The 24,427-nt window shown below is 38.8% G+C and overlaps 1 protein-coding gene across 1 annotated transcript; it reads right to left on the bottom strand.

Moving 5' to 3' along the window:
• Nucleotides 1-36: 36 nt before the first annotated feature.
• LOC128736757 (zinc finger protein 267-like) lies at nt 37-1,251 on the bottom strand. Its single transcript, XM_053831244.1, has 3 exons — nt 1,083-1,251; nt 101-1,016; nt 37-59 (listed from the first exon to the last, which is right to left on the bottom strand). The coding sequence occupies exons 1-3, from the start codon at nt 1,221-1,223 to the stop codon at nt 37-39; spliced, it is 1,080 nt and encodes a 359-aa protein (XP_053687219.1). The 5' UTR covers nt 1,224-1,251.
• Between the last annotated feature and the right edge of the window lie 23,176 nt (nt 1,252-24,427).

Raw genomic sequence — 24,427 nt, 5'->3', positions numbered from 1 at the left:
TTCGCTGCCACATCTTCATCCGGGTCAATATTATCCTCAATATTTAAGTTTGTTTCTTGCTTCAAACCGTGACTACCAATTGAATGGACATTTAGCTCACTAAGAGACATAAACTGTTTTCCGCACAGGTCACAATCATAACACGCAACGTCGGACTGCTGCTGCTGTTCCCCGTCGTCTTTCACATCGCTTGTGGACAACACTTCCGCCGTAAAAGTTTGTTTAACATTATGTGTCTTCCTGTGCTTCAGAAGACAACCCTTGAAATGAAACCGCTGGTCACAAGAGTCGCATTTATGGGGCTGCTCGCTGGAATGGATAATCATATGCTTCGCAAGAAGCGAGCGGCAGCTGAATCCCTTTTTGCACTTAGGACATTTGCTCGTTCTACCGGTATGGTTGAGCCGTCGATGTCGGATGAGTAATTTGGTAGTTTGAAACTGTTCGCTACAAATGTGGCATTTCGAAGCTTGCGTGTGGTCAGCCGGAAGCTGCGGAAGCAGTTTTACCGGACTATTCACATCGTTGAATACGTTTCCATAAATGCTTAATTGGTGTGGCTCTTCAACAACCGTATTTTCAACCTGTATTTGATTGTGGTTACTAAAAGTAGACGAATCTTCGAAACATGCCCCACGTGTGGGTTCATTCAACAGAGTACCGAGCAGATATGTTGCGTCTTCTAATTTCAGATCAGATTCTTCGATTTTAACCGGATTTTGAAAAGCTGACACATCCGCGACAAGCAAAGTTTGACTGTCTGTGGTTTCATAGTTTTGGCTAGATTGATCGATAGAATTGACGACGTCCAAGTCCGCCGAAAGCGAACCGATGCCCTGCAGGGCGGAATTATTCGGATCTATCGGCTGAAACGATTGCAGTACTCTAACGACCAGTTGATCACTTTGTAACGTCTCTTGCGATGCAAGACATCGCACTCGGAAGCGGTTCGCGTTGGTTAGCTCCACTAGGCACGGGTCGCAGATTTCCTTCGAAAAAAAATCTTGCTCTGAAATCTGCGGGATAATGTCATTAAAAAAGGTCATTAAACTTAGTGTCCATTAGTGCAAAATTTTACTCACCGAAATCCCCGTACAATCCAGCAGCAAATCACTTATTTTGTTTTGAAACTCGCACAATGTAGTGAAAACGTTGGTGCAAGCTCTATCCTGCTCCAAACAACATCGGCACACTTTATGCACCGTAGACACATCGGTGGACATCTTAAAAATTGTTTATTTCTTCCGTTTTTTCACAGAATTTTGCATCCATTCACGAAAACGAAAACGAAGTTCAGTCAACAATCATCGCTGTCCGTCAAAAATACATGGGAGTACACGCTAAACGCAAACTATTGAAAAATGAAAAATTTATTTACCGTATGGTCGCCTTCTACCGCTCATTTAAAAACGATTCTAAGTTATTATACCGTTTTTGTTTTTGCTTAGGTCCAATCTAGGTTCGTTCTAGTTCCAATCGAACGTCTGTCAAAACGTTTGTTTTTTTTTTACTCTCAGGCTGTGAACATTTTCGCGAAATTTTTAATTTTTTGGTTAAAATTTGGCAGATTGATGGTTTTTCTAAAATAAGCCTGCTTGGGAACATGGTTAGTTTTGACAGTTCGATGGTTCGCTTCTGAGAGCCAATAAGATATGTCACAGGTGAGGAAAGAGCTTCGATGTGTTTCACTGATTTTTTCTTGAAAATTTTTTCATCAATATATGGGCACAGACAAACAGACATAACTCTCGGAAGAAGTATCAACAAAAGTTATAGTTTCCTCACATTTAGCCTGAACACTAGCACCATCTTTGATCGACATTCCCAAATATCAAATAGCAACATGGGTATCCCTCGAAGTAGCAAGCATTTTTTATGGGGAATTCCCCTTCTTTCGTCAAAAAGCCCCACTTTGACCAAAACGGAGACATTCCCAACTAAGCCCAAATTTGAAATGACGGTTTAATCGGTACAGCACTCGTTCGCTAATTGCACGAATGAGGCGATGCGATTAGCGAATTTCGTTTTTTAATTGCACGATAGTTGCCAATATTTATTCTAAAACGTGATGCGTTATCAGTGTAAAGAACTCTTCACATGCATTCGCACGTACGCTAAATTTTGGGAAGAACATCTAAATTATTACAAACGAACTAAAAGCTTAATGAATATGTGTTCAATTAGTCAAAGTTTAGCCAAATTTGCATGAATTTGTTTGTAATGTATCTACGCAATGCAGAGATAGAGAGTTTGCATTCGGCAACGCTGCATTTTTGTTTATAGCAACCACCTGGAAAACCACATGTAGTTTGACAGATAACTGTTTTACCTTTGTTATACTATAACAAAGGTTTAAAAATTGGTCGAAAAACACGAAATTGATCCGAGGCCCGGAGGGCCAAGTCACATATACCAATCGATAGGGTTCGACGATTTGAGCAATGTCTGTGTGTGTGTGTGTGTGTGTGTGTGTGTGTGTGTGTGTGTGTGTGTGTGTGTGTGTGTGTGTGTGTGTGTGTGTGTGTGTGTGTGTGTGTGTGTGTGTGTGTGTGTGTGTATGTATGTAATGATTTTTTCTGTCGCCTGTTTCTCAGAGATGGCTGAACCGAATCGTTCGCTATTACTTTTGTTTGAAAGGTATTATTGTCTAGTAGATCACTATTGAGTTGCCTCGTGACACGACGTTTCGTTTAAAAGTTATAAACAAAAATATGAAAAATACGTGACACGGGTTTCTCTAGAACTACATGACCGATTTCAACAATCTTAGTATCAAATGAAAGCCCTTATTAAAGCTAAATTATTCAGAAATTTTTAATTGAAAACAAACAAGTAGTTTAAAAGTTATGCTTAAAAAACCTGTTTTGACAAGGTAATAAGGCTTATACAAATTTGAAAAAAAGTTTATGTCACCCCCCCCTTCAAAATTTTTCGAAATTTGAAGGGGCGAAAAAATAAAGTGCAATAATGTTGCATTCTTTAATGGTAAGCAGGTTTTTACAATTCAACAAGTTCACATCTCTAAATTATCCAATTCGTGCAAAGTTGAAGTAATTATCCTGCTAGTCTCGATCAACTACACCATCTATACTTTCTTTCTGCTACAGGTCACAGGCGACTATTGTGCTTAACCTTTAAGTTCCGACGCCGAAAATTCTGGTATAGTGCTTGGAATTAGACTTTTGGCTCCATTTACTTTAAATTTTGTCCCATTTTAATTCAACTTGCTTCAAAAGAACCGAATTAGATTGAGGCATCAATCAACCACAGACAAACAGACGTAACACTCGTTTTCCATTCTTCGTACCGATTAAACCGTCATTTCAAATTTGGGCTTAGTTGGGAATGTCTCCGTTTTGGTCAAAGTGGCGCTCTTAGACGAAGGAAAGGGAATTCCCCATAAAAAATACTTGCTACTTCGAGGGATACCCATGTTGCTATTTGATATTTAGGAATGTCGATCATAGATGGTGCTAGTGTTCAGGATAAATGTGAGGTACGATAATTTTTGTTGATTTTTCTTCTAAAAGTTATGTCTGTTTGTTTGTGAATCAACTATGTATTAGTGAAATTTGCTACCACTTTTGACGGAGATATTCCGAATTGCTGTGGGATTATATTTTGCTGTCATAGGGAGTAGATAAGATTAAAATAGAAATACAACAAATTACACACCCCGGAACATCAGCTTTCGGTGCTTTCGGGGCTCCAAATTGATTCTTTTATTCCGTAGTGCCCATGTACCTACCCTAATTTTGGATGTAAGGGGCTAAAAACTTAAAGATACATGTTTATACCATGCATTGGACGCATGCAGAAAGGATGTCACTGAACTGTTCGAAACTTTTCTGACTATTGTCATGTTGTGATTATCATTGGGATCAACGATGGCCACGACCATTACATCAAATGAAGTCATGTTAAGTTATATTGCTTTTTTACTGAGCTTTACTATGGAAATGTACGAAAGTGAAAAAATCAAATTAAATTGGAATAACACTTTCGAAACAGTTTATCTCTCCAAACATTTCAATAGTTCGTAAAATCCTAGAGCTTTCGAAGAAAGATCTAAATATTCATACTGATCTTATAGCAGGACATTGTCCAAACCGCTATCTGAAGCTTATGGGGAAACTGCAAGGTGATATATGTCGATTTTGTGGCACAAAAAAAGACTCGGAACACCTGTTATGCCGATGTCCGGCATTTTTCAATTAAAGATCAAGGTTCTTCAACAGAGGGCTGTTAGAAGCCCTGATATTTGAAAAACAACTCCCAGCGCAGTACTGCACTTCATCCGAAGTGCAGCACCGGACTGGACAAATGCTATTAGTCAAACTATGACATTCGCTTCTGATAGTGGTGCGTTTGCATCCTTAATATATCAAAAATAAACACGTTATTGTTGAGAACCAGCATCAGCTGAGGAATGGGATGATATTCATATGGCTAAAAGGTTGACCAAGAAACAAGCGGTTTCAAACGTGAATAGTGTCAGAGATTTTTTTTCTTAAAAATGTCAGTAGCATAGAACATGCGTTCCAAGTAAAAAAGTTTTAGGGACCTAAATTGCCATTTTTACGAGAAGATTAGATTCCGATACTATTTCGTGATTACCGAGTTCTGAACTAGTGACAGATTTGGATTATTCTAAAATACAAGCTAACTAACCGAGTGACATGCAAGTAAAAACCAAATTCAAATGAAGGTCAAGCTACACGTTTATGGCTCCCTAAGGTGATCCTGTAGCACTCCACTATTTTCAAGTTGATTCATCTCGGCCAGAATACTGGCGCCTGGATCAAAAAATTTTGAAAGTTGTTTTGGTTTGAACTAAAGTTTAAGTACTGTAAAACTTTTTTGTATTGAACTTTTATTAATCTAGAAAAATATACACTGGTTTCTTCTCCTTTGTTTAGTTATTGAAGGTTTGATGTTATTATTTTTTTCTTGCCCCCTCCTTGAACAATATTTCGAGACCAGGACATAAACTTTTTTCCAAATTTGTATAAGCCTAATTATCGCCTGTTTCTTAGAGATGGTCAAACCGATTTATGCGCTATTAGTCTCATTTGAAAGATAATATATGCTAATAGATCACTATTGAATGGTTTTTTGATTGGACGTTTAATTTGAAAGTTATGAGCAACCGTATACACCACACCAAAATTAACAATAATTTATAATGATTTTAACCAAGATAATTTACCTAATTTCAATTATTTTAATATCAAACGAGAGGTTTTGACACTACGAATATATATGCAAAATTTCATAAGAATTGGTTGTACCGGTCAAAAGATATTAACCCTCGAACACTCGCGCCAACTTTTGCAACACAGTTACTCGCGCGCACTATAACCCCAAACCAAAGAAAACGTGCGCACTAGAGGTTTGACTGGGAAAACTTGGTTTTAGGTTTATCGAACCTTTAGAATAGTTTCTTGAAATTAAAAGCTCTATCGTCTGGTGGAATCTAAATTTTGACTAATCCCCCTAAAAGTGAAATAAAAAAAATTATTTCTCTTCAGTGTCAATATAACACATTGATGTGCTCTGCAAAGTTATAGAGCATATTATTACAAGAAATTTTGCTAGAGACAGTAACCTTCCATCTCTACAGCTAAGATAGAAAAATCTAATTTATTGTATATGAATTTGTAAACTCAGTTTTTATATTTTTACTCTTTTTGTAATTGTTGTATGACTTTTTCATCTATTACAAAATTGTACAAATGATAAAAATACACAACTTTGCTGAATATAGTATACCTCTATGTTTGCTTGTTTAGGAACTGTAGAACTTTGATTATAAAAAAATACCTTAATTTTGACTACGAATTACTCGACTACCAGCAGACGGATACATTTTAAACATTTTACATTGGCTAGTTTTGCTGCATACAGACACCATTTTTCCATATGAAGAAACGAGAGAAAATTCCACTTGGGGTCAATTGCGGTACACCTCGCATGCTGATTGTTTCGTTTCTGTGATGGCGGTTTATGCTGATCTATTTTTCAAACAATTTAAATTACTAATGCATTGAATAATTATGACATTTTGCTCACAATAAGTTTGTTGAAGAATATACGTTAGTTAAACAACGATTTGTAACTTTATAACAATATGGCGTTGAAAAACCTACACGTGTTGTACAAAATACAACAGCGTGAGTAACCGAAGGTTAATAAAAATTGATTAAAATTATTCAAGAAAACTCTATTGATGTGAATCAAATAGAATGGCATTACAGGAAATTATGCATAGTTCAAAAACCTATAAACTAGACCTTTACTAGGCAATGTATATGTTAAAGAATAAGATTTCCTCTTACAACTTACTTTTATTTGCACTTACTCAAATTAATAACAACTTACTTATCCTTACTCAGCAATTACATGAAAAAAGGATCTACCAAAATTTAAAAGTGTTCCTATTTTGTTCAAAATTTGTAAACTTATTCAATTTTCAAAAATTTTATGTAAACCAACGCATTACGCAACGTTAACCAATAGATGAATTATGTTCCGAAAACGTGTCGATTTCTATCTCAAATACCAAGTAAGACCGTATAACAAAGGTTCCTTTCACCACTAGGTGGATTAAATCGGGTTTTTTAGTTGCACGATCGTGTAAGTAGCGAACGTGCAATTAAAAGACGGTGCAGTTATAGGACGTGCAATTAGCGCACGAGTGCTGTACGAAGAATGGAAAAGGAGTGTTATGTCTGTTTGTCTGTGGTATGGATGTTTAACATATAACAAATTGGTTTATTCAACCCGAAATGAAATGAGATAAATTTTATCTATCAAATAGGAGCAAATGAACACCAAAAATTCATCCAATTCCAACCTGGAATAAATAAATTCGCTGTTATAGAAAAATTTCTTCATCCTCACTATATATTTGCTATCATTGAGTGAAACAACTATCAATCTGTCAAATATGAAATGGTTCGCATTCTGAACTGATTTTAACCACTCGAGGAGAAATAACCATCGAACTGTCAAATTTTAACTAAAAAGTTAAAAATTTCGCGAAATGGTTCACAGTCTAAGTGTGTAGCCCGTCTGGCGTGAAGCAGTCGATCGATAATGACGATAACTGACAAACTTTTGCTGTCAGCCGAATTGCGAAATTCTCTGATCTGACAAGTCTTGTATCGATGTAATACGAGCCAAACTGAAACCATTTACACTATTGGGAGCTTTGCCCAAAGTTACACGCGGTTTAAAGTAAACACTGCTGCCAGAATGTTGTAAACAAACGTGTTTTTCACATAACTGCAGTGCCAAAAACACATAAAACTTTATGCTTTCTGTGTAATTTCTTCCAACAACATCATAATCGATCCGGCAACCATGAAAGAGCATTTCATTTTTGAGTTGCGCGGTGGATAACTATCAATGAAACTCACAATATAGTCATAAGTAAGCTGCGACCGCGCTTTGGTAAAACTTATTATTTTGCACGTTGTTGCGTTCATCTCCATGCCAGTAGACACACCAACTGGCTATGCTGTCTACGTCTTGCTGTAAGAGCAGCACAGTCGACTAACGAACTATCGGTACGATATATCTTTAAGTCGTCAGCGTGCATAAGCTGATGAGAGTTAATTCGGTAGTTCAAGTCATTCACGAACAGGATGAAAATCAAGGGACCAAGATGACTGCCTTGTGGCAGGCCAGGTGGTGCTGAAAAACTACCTAACTCAAGCAATTTAACGACAGCTGATCTATCCAATCGGCGATGAGTTTGAGATAGTCGATGAACTTGTCTCCCTTGGCTCACTGGTAACGGCGGACAATGATACCAGCCGTGAAATTCGGAGGCGTATTATCAGCAGAAGTCGTGCTTACTATGGGCTTCACAAGCAATTACGGTCGAGCAGACTAAGTCCCCGTACAAAGTGCACCCTGTACAAGACGCTTATTAGACCGGTTGTTCTCTACGGGCATGAAACATGGACAATGCTCGAGGAGGACCTGCGAGTGCTCGAAGTTTTCGAACAACGAGTGCCAAGAACGATCTTCGGCGGCGTACAGGAGAACGGAGTATGGAGGCGGAGGATGAATAATGAACTCGCACAGCTCTATGGCGAACCCTATCTGGATATCTGGATATCTGGGTATCTGGAAGTTGGCTAGAGCTGGACGGATACGATGGGCAGGGCATGTTGCAAGAATGCCGGACAACTACCCTGCAAAGATGGTGTTCGCCTCAAATCTGGTAGGAACAAGACGACTAGGAGCGCGGCGAGCAAGATGGTTGGACCAGGTGGAGCGAGATCTGGCGGAGAGTACTCGGTGTCCGAGGAATTAGAGAGCGATAGCCCTCAACCGAGTTACATGGAGAAACTTTGTTCAACAGGCTTTGTATTAGGCCGGCAAGCCACCTAAGTAAGTAAGTGATCTATCCAATAGATATGACTTCAACTTCAATTGGCATGCGATGAGCCAATGAGGAAAACCTACTAGCGTCTCAAGCTTCTTCAGTGTTAATTCGCGAGGCACTTTGTCGAGCGCCTTGGCAAAATCCACGTAAACGTTATCCACTTGACATCGCTTCTCCAAACAAGAGTTGAGCGTGCTAGTGTATGCCATGAGATTTGTGGGGGTAGAGCGATTTTTCACAAATTATAGGTTTAGCCGCAAAGTACATTCTATCGTGAATCAAAAGTTCGAGCGTTTTTGCTAGATAACAGAGAATGGAAATCGGTCGGTAATTTTTAACATCTTGGGCGATACCGGCTTTGAGAATAGGCGTAACAGCAGATAACTTCCATGATTCTGGAAAGACATTCTCCGAGAGCGATAGGTTATATATGCGACAGAGCGGTGGTCCATTCACATCCGCGCAACGACGAATGCATCCAGGAGGCAGTCTATCCGGTCCAAGACTTTTGAACGGGTCAATAGACTTCCTGTGGTACGATGGAAGTTGAGCATGGCACGTGTATTTCGTAGGATGGCAAAGAGTTTAGTATTTCCGGGGATACAAAGGGGAAAAAAGAAACGTGTTCGTCATACTCTGCCTCGAGAGGATGGAGAACATCCTTAGTTTCTGCGGTACAATGACGCGGGTAACGACGACGTGCCTTGCGAAGAACGTTGCGTCGATTACGAAGTACAGCGTTCCACCACGGGAGGGTGATTGTTCGAGCGTCGAATGTCCATTCTGCGAAAAGGCGTGTGTCTGCTAACAATTCGGAATACTTCGTCATAGCAAATGGAAACTGCTGTGTTGGTGTCTGTATCGTGGAAAAGTTCCTCCCAGTTCAGTAAGTTTAATTCGGCGAGAACGGCATCATAATTACAGCGGTTGAAGTCGAGGTCGCGATCTGCAGGCGTTGAGTGAATGCTTTCCGGTGCACTATGAACGGTTAAGCGTAGAACGAATGGTTTGTGATGATGGTAAGCGGGCAAAATCGGTCATGGCGCTTCGATCAACTCAACCCTTATAAAGTCAACAGATGACGTAACTAAAACATGAACTTTTTGTTATAACAGCTCAGTTTAATTAGTTAAGGTCTTTGACAAAATTGACGATAAGCTCAATGCAATTTAACGAAATTTGACACTTTCATTTGATTTTGCTGTAAGTATCCAAATTGTGTATCGCTGTTGATGAGGTCCAAAATACGCCAGTTACCATAATTAGCATTAAAAATGCAATCACTAGTCGCGATTATAGTTACTATATATATCCCTTTAAGCCCGAGCCCACATAATTGTGTGGGTGAGACATGATTACTTTTAAAAAAATTCCTTTCCTTTCTAAACGTCGTACTTTTACATATATGGCACCAATCTCTTGTGTAAACATCGTAACTCGTAGAAAAAATAGAAAATAGCTGAAAAGAAGTTTTCTTTTGTGCTTGGATTAATTATTATCTAGTCTTCAAAATCATGTGAAAACAGCAAAAAGTTTTATCTGTCGTATTTTTTTATTGGATCCGTATTTCGAAATTGCTTAGATAAAAAATTATTGGTAATAAGTATTTCTAATTGATGTAATTAAAAATTTACGGAAAATAACTTTTACAACTTATTTATGCACATTGTTTTTCATACCTACACAATTGTGTCGGTTCGGCCTTATTCTATACCTACTTTTACCTTTACGTTCCCGCCGGGACTTCAAAAATTAGTGTACTTGCCGTTACACTTTTGGCTCTATCTTTATTATTTTTTGATCGATTTTTACACAACTTGTCTTCAAAGAACCACCTTAGATTGACCTTCAATGCAAAAATATTTTAGCAAATTTTGGGTCCATTTTCCCGGAGATATTCCAGATCGCAGTAGGATTATTTTTTCACGTCGTAAGTAACAGATGAAATAGAACGAAATCTGCTGCTGCCATCTGATTTTGGGCCAGTAAGAATGAATACATTATACTGTAGAGCATTCGTTCTTGCTCCACACTACGGAACTTCCGTTTAGAGTACTACCGGAACCTAAAACTGGTCATTTCTAAATTGTAAAATAATAAAGAAGTGTGGCAAATAATGTATTCAACTGCGGGATTTTCTAAGACAAATTCTTGGATCAACATTTGAATGTTTTTAAGCCAATCTAGAGGTTCCGGTATATCTGTTGTATTAAGGTTAGTAAAAACTTAACTTGCAAAAAGTTTCGTGTATTTCCATAGCTACGTAGCGACCGTTCCGCTGCTGCAGAAGCTGAAGTCTATGAGCCTCGAAGCGATGATCTCGCTCTAAACTAAACGGGGTCAACCCTATTCACTTCTGTGGACTTCTTTACACAAAATAATTAGATTTTCATGTTTTGTTTCTTCAAAGCCTGGTTTGGTATACACTCAACCCCCGCTAATATGAAAAACAGCTCGTTCAGATTGGGCGAGTTCATTTTTAATCTGAATATTTGGTAACTCTATTCATTTTCACACACGCGCAAGACGCGCACCCTATGAACTTGTTGTTTTGATTTGACGAAAACAAACGTTTTGAAAACATCTCAAACATGCGCGAATTCTAAAGATTCGGTTTGTATAATACAAAATTGGCTCGGCAGTTTCGACTGAAATGGTCTATTTTGAGTGCTGGAGAGAGATAAGTTGCAAATGAGCTATATTGCCAAAGCTCCTGAGCAAGAGAAACGCATTAAGATTTTTTGCTTTTTTTTAATTTACCGGTCCACTTTAACGTCAATTGTGTGTGACGCTTGATCGGTTTTTAATGTGAACGCATTCATACCACCGGGGTACAGATTAAAAATGTTCAGATTAAAGAAGGTCATACCAACGGGGGTACACGGTAGTTCAAAAAGGGTAAAAAATGTTAAAAATAGTGGAAAATGAGCAAAATGGGGCACTTCCCGGTGACAAACAGAAAAGCGGTGGGCACCATGCGATTCTCCGGAAATTTTTACATAAGATCACCTACATTTTATCAGCCTGCAGGCCATGTCTTAATTGCGTCCGTTTTTTCCAGGCGTATGAAACTGAAGGGTAAAGAAGTAGCTAACATCTTTTTACGCTTCCTACACGTCCGACACAAAAAGAAAAAAAGCAAAAAAGTAACTTTGTTCGGGAGCTTACCAATACTGATTCATCCGAGGCTGAAGTTAGAGCGGGCTACTCACAAATACATTTTGTCCGAGGCAAAGTTTGTTGTGGGCTAGATGAGATGTTAGCTACACGAAAAATGTATGGGAATGACATTTGTGACAGCGGGGTGGTTTTTTCGGCTTGTTTTTGCCCATAGTGCAATGGTATAAGATAAGGCCGAACCCACACAATTGTGTAGGTTGCTAAATTTAGCAAACATTTATTGCAATGTGTAGAACATACTGGTTTTGGTATCTCGAGAGATAAAAAAAATTCATATTGATCCAAAAACCAAAAACATCGTAACTAAAAGCCTCCGTGCTTAAAGGGATATAGAGCTTTCCAGTTATGTGTGTATTGGTGCTTGAAAATGAGGCAAACAACAACATCAGTAAACAAAAGAGATGCATTCCTTTGTCACCAAGGTACAGAATGAATTTCGTCTTCCGCTGGCTTAAATACCAGCAAATTTTCAAAATATGTACTTGAATTTGAAACAGGATGGAAAATTTGACTTAAATATGTGCTCTGCAGTGTTGCAAACGGAGAAACACAACTAGTAATCGCTATTTTTCGGTTTGTCCCTCCAGCATCAGCTGTTCCCCAAAATGAGGGAAACATAATGTATATACACGCGTATTTCGTGTTCGCTAGTGTGGGTGCTTGAGCTGTCAGAAGGCTCTATATAGTAACTATAGTAGTCCTACGTCAAAGCATTGCTTTGTGCGATGCGCTCGATTTTCAAAATATTTTCTGGCATCCCTGGTCAACTATTCGAAGGGAGTCAACATAAAACATAAATTTTGTCGAGCAAGCAATAATAAATGGCAAGTTCTGCATTTTAGTGCACTGAGTATTTAACTTAATTTCGATTGTGTGATTAGAAAAAATGTCCCTAATAATGCCACAAAGTTGTCGATGCTGTCTGACGGAGCGGAGCGACAGAATCAATGTGTTCCTTATGCTGAATGAATTTAGCAGCCAAATTTGTGATCTGCTGGTAGATTGTGGCGGTATTATTGTAAGTTATTTGTAATATCTGGAAATCGTTCAACTTACAAGTTCTGCTGATGATCAGATTTCAGAGCATGATCCATTCTCCAAAAGCATTTGCAGCAGTTGTCTGACGGATCTCACAAATGCGGTGCGATTTCGTGAACGCTGTCTAGATAACGAACAAAATTTGAAAAGGATTCAACTAACCGCCCACGAGCATCACGAACCGGATGGCATATTTTTAGTGCATAATTCTGAAGAAACGTTACCACAAATTGACGAAGATGGTTCAAAAAATGCCATGAAACAAGAAGAAATAGTTATATTCGATGAGCTGCCTTTTCAAGAACCAGAACCGACAGCGGTACCCGAAATATATTCAAAAAACGAATCGGTTACTGATAGCAAATGTGATGAAGATTCGATCGATGATTCTGAACTATGTTCAGAAAACAAATCAGTCACTGATCAACCACCTTCTACTGATAGCAAACCCGATGGCGGAATGTCAGTGGACGATACAGCCTCTTGTAACCGTGACGAGATCGGGAGAAAGTTTTATGGTTAACTCGGTGGCTTTTGCGCCACTCCCGAATAGGGGAGACCACCGGTCGTGTGTTTGCCCGACTATTATTTTGAGAACTCTCCAGGGACGACTCGCACGGCTCAACTGCAGACTCAACGGACGAATTTCTGAACGGAAACGCACAAAGGGAATTTTATCGCTATTTGAATTTAAAAAACGTAGCTTCGGTGTGTGAGTTTATTCTATCGTTTAGAGTTAACTTATCGAATGCGATTTATAGTTCGTATGGCCGCTAAACGGAATTATGGCGGTATACCAGCAAAGACAAATTTTCGTGACAAACTTTCAAATCAAGTTAACTTTAGCCTAGCTTTATTGTTCGTTCGAATTGCACATTACTCTTGTACAGGCAACACTATTCAGGGAGGGTTTCCACCTACCTGCGCGCAGGGTTTTGTAGTAGTCGACGACGGCGGCCTGGTGCGATCCGGGTAGACCACCGAACCTTCAGTGGCGTTTGACGTTGCCAGTCGGCGCTGCTCGAGACGGTGGGCGTGTGGTCTGTTCGTGTGCTAAATGGTCGAACTAAAGTTGCGGAGGGTGGCGTGGTTGGACAGATAGCTATCGACTTGTATCAACGAGAGTGTTCACGACGACGCAATTGTCGCGTGATTCCCGGGCAGTCTTCCGCAAGGGCTGAACGTACTCGCTGACGGCCCTCGCGTACTAAGATTCCGCTGCCGACCGCCGCGAATGAAATGAACCCTTGCTTCGGACTCGGTACCTCGGTGCGCAATTGGCGACGCACGAAACGAGGACCGACTCTCGGACTTCGACCCACGAAAGGTTGTAACGTAAATGGTTGGGTCGGAAACCACGAGCGGCAATTGACGACCGCCGTGAAAAATTTCGCAACGGATTGAGCGAACTTACCAACGCCTCCGTTTGGCTACCCCTCAGGGCGGACCTTTTATTAGCACACGAACTCAAACGAAGAAATGGCCGAACGTAGAAACCCAGAATAAAACGCCCGTTGGACGAGCGCTGTCCAAACCGAACGTACATACAATTACAATCATATAATAAAAAAGGAAAAACAAAAATTTACCTTATTCTGCTATAAACCGTATTAAGAATACGGACGCCAGTCGAAAATTCTGCTTACGCACCACCAAACTATAAAATTTTTAAATAACACGTTAACAATTGAAAAACAATAGAACAAATTCACACAATTAATCTTTTACACACCTTTTAAAATAATTTGAATAGCACTAGCTCGATTCCTTTGAATCTATTCACTAAAAAATTGAACTTAAATATGCGTCTCAACGCAGTTAGATCCGTTGCGAAAATGTCCGCTTTCATCTCGCTCCCTTTCTTTTAAACGACTTTCCGTTCAATTGTTCTGAATTGAATTTCGGGTTTTAATTTAAATATGGCTACTTAAATCTACCGATCTAAATCGCGAGATTTTAACGTATTTTTTAGTACTCATAGGAATATATTTTACGCCTCTAGGAGTAGCCGGGACTCAAACCATTTGGGTGGCATTCTCATGCTCAGCCAAGACATGAACCGTTAGGTTTATAGCTAAGTACTATCGATCTCATATTTTAAATTTTAAATAAATTATCAAACAAAAAAAACTTATTTTTTTCGGCACAACGTTACATCACACTAATCTATTTTATGAAAATTTGATCAATGAAATTGATCAAATTTTCATAACTCCAGACTCAAGTTGTTACAAACCCCTGCAAACTTGCAAATAATAAGTTTTCTGCACCTAAAATCCTTGTAGCTAAAAAAAAAATCATTGATTCGAACCTATTTTACCTCCGCTTTTTTTTACCTAGCTGCTCTATACTGATTCTGTCAGCTTTTGATAGTATGTTTTCCCTTACCCCAAAATCTGCACATAAAATCCTACCACCATCAGTCATTTTGCTGATGCAATGGTACCATGACATAATCCTTCTGCTATCATCAATCCTCTCATTGATGTCATAGCTAAACGTAACGTAAACTGAAATGATATTGGCACTACATCAGAAAATGTATATCCGAAAAACTATGTACCATTTATCATTTCTTAAACTTGACTTAATACACCACCATCAATCAATCCGATTGATGCAATGGTTAAACGTAAATGTTCCAAGAGTACACGCCAAATTACTAAATTCGGCTTCAATTTGCTACTCTGGAACGTCGAATGCTTAATATCCCCTGGTAACGCAGCCAAATAATACATCATCAGCAAACTGACAGCATATCAGTACGTAGCTTAATGGTAAATGCTGTCGGTAAAACGTCAAACTCAATGGTAGCAAATCTGATGCAGTGCTACCAGATGTGCCGAATAGCAAAAGATTATCCGTCTATCTTAAAATCTGTATGCAGATTCCATCAAATCGCAATATTGCTACGAGTTTAGTGGATCTCCATGCAGGTGTTTCCGCATTATATTGAACAAGATCATATTTTGGATAAATCTCTACAGTTTAACTCGCATTAAAACTTATTTGGGTCTTTTTGAGCAGATGTTTTGATTTCGAGCGGAGTCATTAACTTTTCCGGAATATCTGACCACCCTGGTTTGACCTGCTGTTGGTAACTGTAAACACTTCCATGTCAAAGTGAAGTCAAAATGGTCCGAAATTTTTTACAAAACGCGCGTGTGAAGTGATAATCATCAAAATTTGCCGGATTTGGACCGGTTTTGCGAACTATATGGCAGGTAAGTTTCAACAATTAACTCCCTCTTTTCTTTTCTCCCTTTTCCCGGTATCTGGTCAGGTTCAGTCTGGCCAGATACAAGCTAGAAAAAAAAACTCGTAATGGTAATGGCGGTGACCGTGACCGTGACCTAGCACTTGCTAGGTGAGAGAAAAAAAACCGTACGGTACCATGACCGCCATTGCCTTTAGACTCGAATATCTACCTAAATCATTTCTCTACACCAATTCCTACTTAAAAGTTTCACGATTTTCCCTATATTTACAAATATCCTAGAGAAAACTATTTCTGATTTCCCCATAAAAATTTACTGCCTATATTTTTAATCTTATTTTCAGATTTACCCATTAAATATTAATGCTATATTTTTAAATAACCTTATTTAATTTTCAGATTTACCCATAAAATATTTAGTACTAATCTTTTAATTTGCCTTGTTTATATTTTCAGGTTTTTCCATAAAAAATAAACATTACAGAAAATTCCTTTTTTACTTTCAGACGCGTAAAACTAATTACCTTCTTTTATTTTTAGCTATTTTTCATAAATAATTTTATTTTTTCAGCCCTTTTTCCCTCTTATACGACTAAACATTAATGCTCTTTTATTTTCTTCTTTCTCGTTTCAGGTATTTTTTTTTTATTCTACAAAATATTAATACTCGTTTCTTTCTAATCTTTGTAGGTTCTGAAACGGAAAAAATTTACTACCCTAAAACCTAAACCTAAAAAAAAATAACCGGAAAAAGACATGAAAAATCATGTATGATTGAAAGCTAAATTTGAAGGAACAAGAGGATCTCAGGTGAGTAGCTAACCCCTCTACTAACATAGCTTAGTTACTAATATAGATATAAGTAGCTTTTCAAATTTTATGTTCAGGTTAGGCAACAAAATTATGTATTGAACAATCATACTAAAATAGATTTAAGCTTTTTTTCTCCACTAATCTACAAAATTTTCGCTAACCCAAGTTTTTCTTGTACCATCACTACAACGTAGAGTATATCTCTGCGCTGTAGTCATTATGTTTACATGCTAAGTGTCGCTCAATATGACACTAGCATGGTTTTCGACCACCTTAAAGAGTATACTCGAGGTGTGTTTTATTTTCTACTGGTCACTCTTATATGCGGTAAGAGTTTATTCATAGCTTCAAACAGAGGGAAACAACAGTTCTGTTGTTGTTTCCTTTTTTGAAAATTTACTGTTTAAATTAATGATAATGTTCTAAAAAAGTATTTTGAAAAGAAAAATTTAAATATTTACAGACCTTGTATCAATGGTCTTCTATTAACATTAAGTATCTATAAATTATAATTCTAAATTTAATATTCTATTAAACAAAACTTCTAATGCTTGTATTTACATTTTTTTTTAAATTCGTGGGGATTTTGAAAATCTCCTTTGGCTTTTTATATACTGTGTTGGCTAAGGGCTGATTGGGTTGTGGTTGGCTAAGACGCTGATTGGTTTTGTTTGTTTTGGATGGCTAAGACATTGGTTGGTTTTGTGTGTTTTGGTTTGGCTAAGACGCTGACTGTTTCTGTGTGTTTTGGTTGGCTAAGACCCTAACTGTTTCTATATGTTTTGGTTGGCTAAGACCCTAATTGGTCTATCTCGCCCTTTGCTTTGCCTGTTGATTCGCCCTTCATGGGTGTTTGCGTTCATTGACGTATCATGGTTTTTCAAATATAATCCTGGGGATATTTTATTAAAACTTTTTGTTACTCCGAAGAGTTTCATAGCTTTGGGATACAAAATTTATTAATTTTTTTAGGACACTCCGTGGAGGTTTCGTAATTCATAAATTTAACCCGGTCGGTATTTTTAATTAATTGGTCACTCCGAAGAGGTTCATAGCTTGAAAACAAGAAATACTTTACACAAATAATGTTCTCAGCTATTTAAATTAAAATTTCTTTAGAAAGTTTGCATGAAAAATTCCTAGATAGTTACCGTTAGGATCAGCTAGTTCATAACTGTCTCCTAGGACTTTTGTTACTATTGCTTCGGTAAATTTTGGACCAAGTTTAGCACAGTAATCTTTGGACTTGTCTGAAAGTACCGTGTGCTTTTTGAGAACTTTTTCTCCCGTTGCATAAGTAGGTGCATTTTTGTTAGATCTTAGGTTATAATACTTTGACTGTTTTTGATATGCCTCTGCTAAGTTTTTGCGGACTTCTTCATACAGTTTTTCTTTAACTTGATTATCAAAGGGTTGATAACCTGCAGTGTTAATGTCGCGCATGACTTCATACTCTTTTCCATTATTTATAATATTACGACCGAATGTTAGGTAAAATGGAGTATATTTAGTTGACTCATGGATTGAATTGCGAATTGCATTTGCAATTTGTTGTAAATTGTCAGGCCAAGCTTTATGATTTCCTTTGAGCGTTGCTCGAACAGCGGTAGTAATGACCCTGTTTACTCTTTCTGTATTATTTACCTGAGGGTGGTAGGACGGGGTCAACCAATGTTTTGCTCCATATTTTTGCAGTAAGCTTGCGAAATCTTTCGAAGTGAATTGGGGGCCATTATCGGATAACACCATTTCCGGTACACCGAAAAGAAGAAATACGTTTTGTTCAAGATATTGCACTAGTGATGAAGCAGTTGCCTGACGGAAAGGCTGAAGTAGGACGAATTTTGTAAATACGTCAGTAATGACCAAAAGACAGGTGTATCTACCTTTACTTGAAACTGGGAAGGGTCCAACATAGTCTAATGTTATGAATTGCCAAGGATGGTCACAGAATTTCTTTTGTGACCCCATCGGTGGGGTTGGATTTATGTTCAATGCCTTTGCTTTTTTGCATGTCAAACAATTTTGGCAAAACGTTTTGGTTTCTGTTGCCATATTGGGCCAGAAATATTTTTCCTTGAGCTTACATAAAGTCTTGTCGAACCCTAAATGCGCTGGGTCATGCGTTATATGGATTAAATTATCTCGTTCCGCCATTGGCGGATAATACTTCCATTCAAACCTTTTATCAGCGAATTTGGTTTTTCCAGTTACATGTTTAAAAATTTTGTTATTCGATACCACAAACGAGTCAAATTGCTGTGGATTCTGGAGAATTTTATTTATGAGCTGTTCATAGTCCGGATCTTTAACCTGAAGTGTTTGTATGCGTGATAAACAATCAGCTAATACATTATCGTGCCCTTTGCGGTACTGTATTTTGAAATCATAAGATTGCAATTTTAATGCCCAACGTAGTAAACGAGAATTGGCATTTGCAGCCGAAATTGAGAATAGCCACGTGATGCTTTTGGCGTCGGTTATTACCGTGAAGGTGGTTCCTTCAATGTAGTGTCTAAAGTTTTCTACTGCCAGTAGCACCCCAAGACATTCTTTTTCTGTGGCCGAGTACTTTCTCTGAGCCGTTGATAGTTTCTTACTGAAATACCCAATAATTCGTTTCCCTTCATCGGTTTCTTGTAGCAGAGCGGCTCCAACAGCCACTTGAGAGGCATCTGTTTCAATTATAAATTCACGAGAGTAATCTGGGTTTGCTAGAACAGGTGCGGAGGTTAGGACTGACTTCAAGTCGTTAAGGGCCTGTTCTGCCTCTTCAGTCCACTTAAATCGTTTAGATTTTTTTAATAAATCGGTAATCGGAGCTGTTAGGTGGCTATAATGATTAATGAATTTCTGATAAAAACCCATCAGTCCCATTAATCTCCTCACTTCTCGTATGGTTTTTGGTCTGGGGTAATTCAGGATCGGTTCTAGTTTGGCACTGTCGATCGACAACCCATTTTCAGTTAACAGGTATCCAAGATATCGTACCTGTTTCCGACAAAACCGGCTTTTTTCAACTGATATGGTTAGCCCAGCAACCTTTAATCGTTTGGACACTTCCTCAAGCAATTTGAAATGATGGTCCAAACTTTCTGTGGCGATAACTATATCGTCCAGGTATATAAATACGAAAGGTTCTAGATCGAATCCGATGGCGCGGTTCATTAATCTGTTCATAGTAAACGGTGCGTTTTTAAGTCCGAAAGGGACCACTTTAAATCTGAACAGGCCTTTAGGCGTTCTGAATGCCGTGTAGTTGCGGGAGTTTTCTTTGAGGGGTATTTGGAAATATGCATCTTTTAGATCTATTATACTGAAATATTTTGCTTTCTGAAGTCTGTGGAAGATCTCTGACATGTTACGCATTGGATACGCGTCCTTTTTCGTTACTGAGTTAATTCGTCGGGAATCTAGGCATACTCGGATCTTCCCATTAGATTTTCTGACCGGTACCAGTGGACTGGCAAATTCCGTAGTGCATTCTTCTATTACGTCCAATGTTTTCCAGCGTTCTAGTTCTCCTTCGATCTTTTCCCAAATTTTTGGAGAGTATCGGTACATTGCCAGATCTCTCATTTTCGTTCCTTCGACAAGTTCAATCTCATGTTCAATTAGAGTAGTCTTGCCTAGGTTCTGTTCACTAGTACAATCAAAATTCTGAAGGACCTTTTTTAACATTTCAGATTCCTTACCAGTCAATACATGTTCCGTTTCTATTTGTTCTATCGATTGCTCTGGGTTGGTAGGTAAATCTAAAGTCGGTATATCTAAGGACTCATCTTCTTCCGGGTGAGCTTCAACATAAATTTCATTATTATCTTCACACTTTCCAGATTCAAGAATGGGTAATTTAACGCAATCATTGTTGTTCGTTCTAGGTTCCTCTTCAATTTCCAAAACATTGATCAACAATTCATTATTCATATTTGAAGTCCAAGTTAGATCCAATTCTTGAATTTGATTTTCATGCCAAATTACTGGCCTGATCTGGAATGCTTTCCAGAAATCCATTCCTAAAATCAGAGGTTTCTTAATCTGTGGTACTATGAGAGTTGGAACTACTCTGGTTTCATTTCCTAGACTATATGGAACATTCACGTAACCCAAGCAGGTATACTCAGTATCATCTGCTGTACATATTCTAACTGTTGATTTCATTATTCTTAGTCCATGTTTTTCAATTATTTCTAAAGATCCGATTACACTAACTCCTGCTCCCGAATCTAGTAATGCCACTGTTTCGGTACCCAGTATATTTACCTTAATATGAGGACAAGCTGTGGGATTTACTCTTATTTCAAAGATCAATGGGGAAGGTTTTGCATCAGTGGGAATAATTTCCATTGGCGAGATGGTTGTATTCCCTTGCAAACATCTCGCTTTTAGTTTGTTGATTGTCTTGAGATTTGTGAACGATTTTGACCGACGAACGAGTGTTTATTTTCACAGGTTCGGGTGGTCCTGCCTAATTTTCCGCATGCATAGCAGAAAACCAGCTTCGGAGCTTTACAATCTCGCCAGATGTGTCCTGGTTTCTGACAATTCCAGCAGGTTGTTGGATGTACTGTCGCTTGCTGATTTTGCTGCCTTTGAGGCTGAGAAGGGATTTGTTTGTTTGGTTGCGACGGACGGTTAACATCCTGCTGTTTTTTCTGGAGCATTGAGATTTTAACCTCTTCGTGCTCTGAATATTCGCTATCAGAATGTTGATACTCGATATGATGTATCTCGTTTCTGTTATTTGTTATTGGCCTATAAAATCCTGGATCGTTAGCATCGATCCTATGGTTTAACTTTATCAAATGCTCTAAATCTCTTACATCCACTATTGATAATTTTGATCGGTAGTGTGGGCGCATGTTTTCCCAAATTAATTCGAACAGTGTTTCGTGAGAAAACGGTCGCTGTAAACATTGGTTCAATTTTTCGATTTCCGTAACATAAGCTACAAAGGTTTCCCCTCTTTTTTGCTTAAGGTCTCTTATCTGTGATCTAATGCCCCTATCTCTATTTGGATTTCCGTATCTGAACCGAATTTCGTCCTCAAATTTCCCCCATCTTGTGAATCTATCTTCTCGAGTAAACCACCAATCGTAAGCCTCCCCTTTCAGGCGGTGGTGAATATTCCTTAGAAGCTCTCGCTCTAGTACCCTCTCATGCCGAGCCAGCTTTTTGATACGATACAAAAAATCTTCTACTTGGATTGATCTGCTGTCTCCAGAAAAGTTTAGATCCCAATTTTCAACTCTAGATCTCCTATAATGTCCTCTTTCTCTACTAGTGCTACTATCCGACGTTGGCGAATATCCTCTATGCCTTCTGCCACGGGACTCTTCAATCTGTCGGTTCCGAAATTCCCTATCGTCTCTACTGTCTTCTGAATCGTATTCACTGCCCAAGCTGTAATCTCTAGCTCTGGTTGGTTGTCTTTGTCGACCGCTTGAGTTGCTTTCGACATCCCTTTCTAGAGTCCTTTCCCTGGTTCGATACTCAAGACCACTTGATCTTTCATTTATTTCATGCTCGCGATGCCTATTCCCACGTGTTATTAATGTTCTATCGTCTCTTCTATTAGTTTCCTCTCTTCTCTGTTTCCTCTGCCTGCTTTGTTCTTCACTAATCTCATAGCGATCATTTTTACTGTATGCCCCTCTGGGATCTGTTCTTCTCTGACTAATATTTTTCTCGTTTCTGGAGTCTGCTTGCTCAGTATCTATTTTTCTCCAGGACGGCTTTGTTGGTGCTGTAGTTTTTAAGTCTGATTGTTCTTCCGTATCAGACTTAACATTCTCATTTTTATCCTGCCCATCTAGTGTGCCCCCTGTCGCTTCACCAACTAACTCATTGTCATATCTCTGTATCGCTTCCCCTATACGTTCCAATAATCCATCTTTAATTTTCTTCTGTTCATCATCCTTCGCGATTGCGGTAATAGTGCGGGTCATATAGTGTCGGAGCCTCGACACCAATGCCCGATCAAAACTTTTTTCCAGCCCGACAATGATCTCATTAACGTTCGAACTTATGAGTTTTTCTTCTTCCATAATTCCATGCTTAGGAAAATATTCAGGTCGTTTGCTATCTCTGAACAAACGGCGCAAAAATCTCTTTTTATCCTCCAAGGTTTCCCTCGAATCCACGTTTTCATTCCGTAGACGCAACTCAAACTCGATTTCGTAGTCTCTGAGGTGGTCCACGGTGGGCAAAGTATTTCTCTCTGCCATTTTCAAGAAATATAATTTTTATAATTAAAAGGAAACAAATTTAATTGAAATTGGGAAGTTATTTCTTCCTGGTAATAATAAACCCAAATGAAAATATCAAAACTTAACCCTTCACCTACATATAATTTTAATGGTGATAACTAAAGAAACTATAATGAAATCTAAGAAAAAAAAAACCCGGAATTTTAACCTTCACCTTCCTTATTTTCTACTAAAAACTTGAAAAATATTCTTATTAACTAAGATAAATACTAAAAAATTTGTTAATGTTTTGCAATGCGTAAACGCAAGTGAAACAAGAAAAAAAATAATTCGAGCTGGGCGTACTTCTACGCAATTTATGCCCAAAACAACTTTGTTCAAACGAGAAATTCTTAACTGCTTGGTGATTTAACGTTGTGCACTAAAGTAGTTTTTTTACAAGTTATTCCAAAAACTATCAAAATCAAAATGGCTGTACACTTTTCAATATGGCTTATAATCGAACTCTAATTAAACTTGACAATTTTATCTAAAATTTCTTTTACGTTGGGCGCCAATGTAACCGTGACGAGATCGGGAGAAAGTTTTATGGTTAACTCGGTGGCTTTTGCGCCACTCCCGAATAGGGGAGACCACCGGTCGTGTGTTTGCCCGACTATTATTTTGAGAACTCTCCAGGGACGACTCGCACGGCTCAACTGCAGACTCAACGGACGAATTTCTGAACGGAAACGCACAAAGGGAATTTTATCGCTATTTGAATTTAAAAAACGTAGCTTCGGTGTGTGAGTTTATTCTATCGTTTAGAGTTAACTTATCGAATGCGATTTATAGTTCGTATGGCCGCTAAACGGAATTATGGCGGTATACCAGCAAAGACAAATTTTCGTGACAAACTTTCAAATCAAGTTAACTTTAGCCTAGCTTTATTGTTCGTTCGAATTGCACATTACTCTTGTACAGGCAACACTATTCAGGGAGGGTTTCCACCTACCTGCGCGCAGGGTTTTGTAGTAGTCGACGACGGCGGCCTGGTGCGATCCGGGTAGACCACCGAACCTTCAGTGGCGTTTGACGTTGCCAGTCGGCGCTGCTCGAGACGGTGGGCGTGTGGTCTGTTCGTGTGCTAAATGGTCGAACTAAAGTTGCGGAGGGTGGCGTGGTTGGACAGATAGCTATCGACTTGTATCAACGAGAGTGTTCACGACGACGCAATTGTCGCGTGATTCCCGGGCAGTCTTCCGCAAGGGCTGAACGTACTCGCTGACGGCCCTCGCGTACTAAGATTCCGCTGCCGACCGCCGCGAATGAAATGAACCCTTGCTTCGGACTCGGTACCTCGGTGCGCAATTGGCGACGCACGAAACGAGGACCGACTCTCGGACTTCGACCCACGAAAGGTTGTAACGTAAATGGTTGGGTCGGAAACCACGAGCGGCAATTGACGACCGCCGTGAAAAATTTCGCAACGGATTGAGCGAACTTACCAACGCCTCCGTTTGGCTACCCCTCAGGGCGGACCTTTTATTAGCACACGAACTCAAACGAAGAAATGGCCGAACGTAGAAACCC

This window comes from Sabethes cyaneus, chromosome 2 (assembly GCF_943734655.1).
Source record: "Sabethes cyaneus chromosome 2, idSabCyanKW18_F2, whole genome shotgun sequence".
Classification (NCBI taxonomy): Eukaryota; Metazoa; Arthropoda; class Insecta; order Diptera; family Culicidae; genus Sabethes; species Sabethes cyaneus.
The sequence above is the reverse complement of the archived record's forward strand: the minus strand, read 5'-3'. Positions and strand labels throughout refer to the sequence as shown.

Excerpts from the sequence above, each read along its gene's own strand:
- LOC128736757 (XM_053831244.1), bottom strand. The coding sequence starts at position 1,223 with ATGTCCACCGATGTGTCTACGGTGCATAAAGTGTGCCGATGTTGTTTG. Across the intron at positions 1,017-1,082 it reads TGGATTGTACGGGGATTTCG|ATTTCAGAGCAAGATTTTTT; the intron begins GTGAGTAAAATT and ends ATTATCCCGCAG. Across the intron at positions 60-100 it reads AAAACAGTTTATGTCTCTTA|CAAGAAACAAACTTAAATAT; the intron begins GTGAGCTAAATG and ends CACGGTTTGAAG.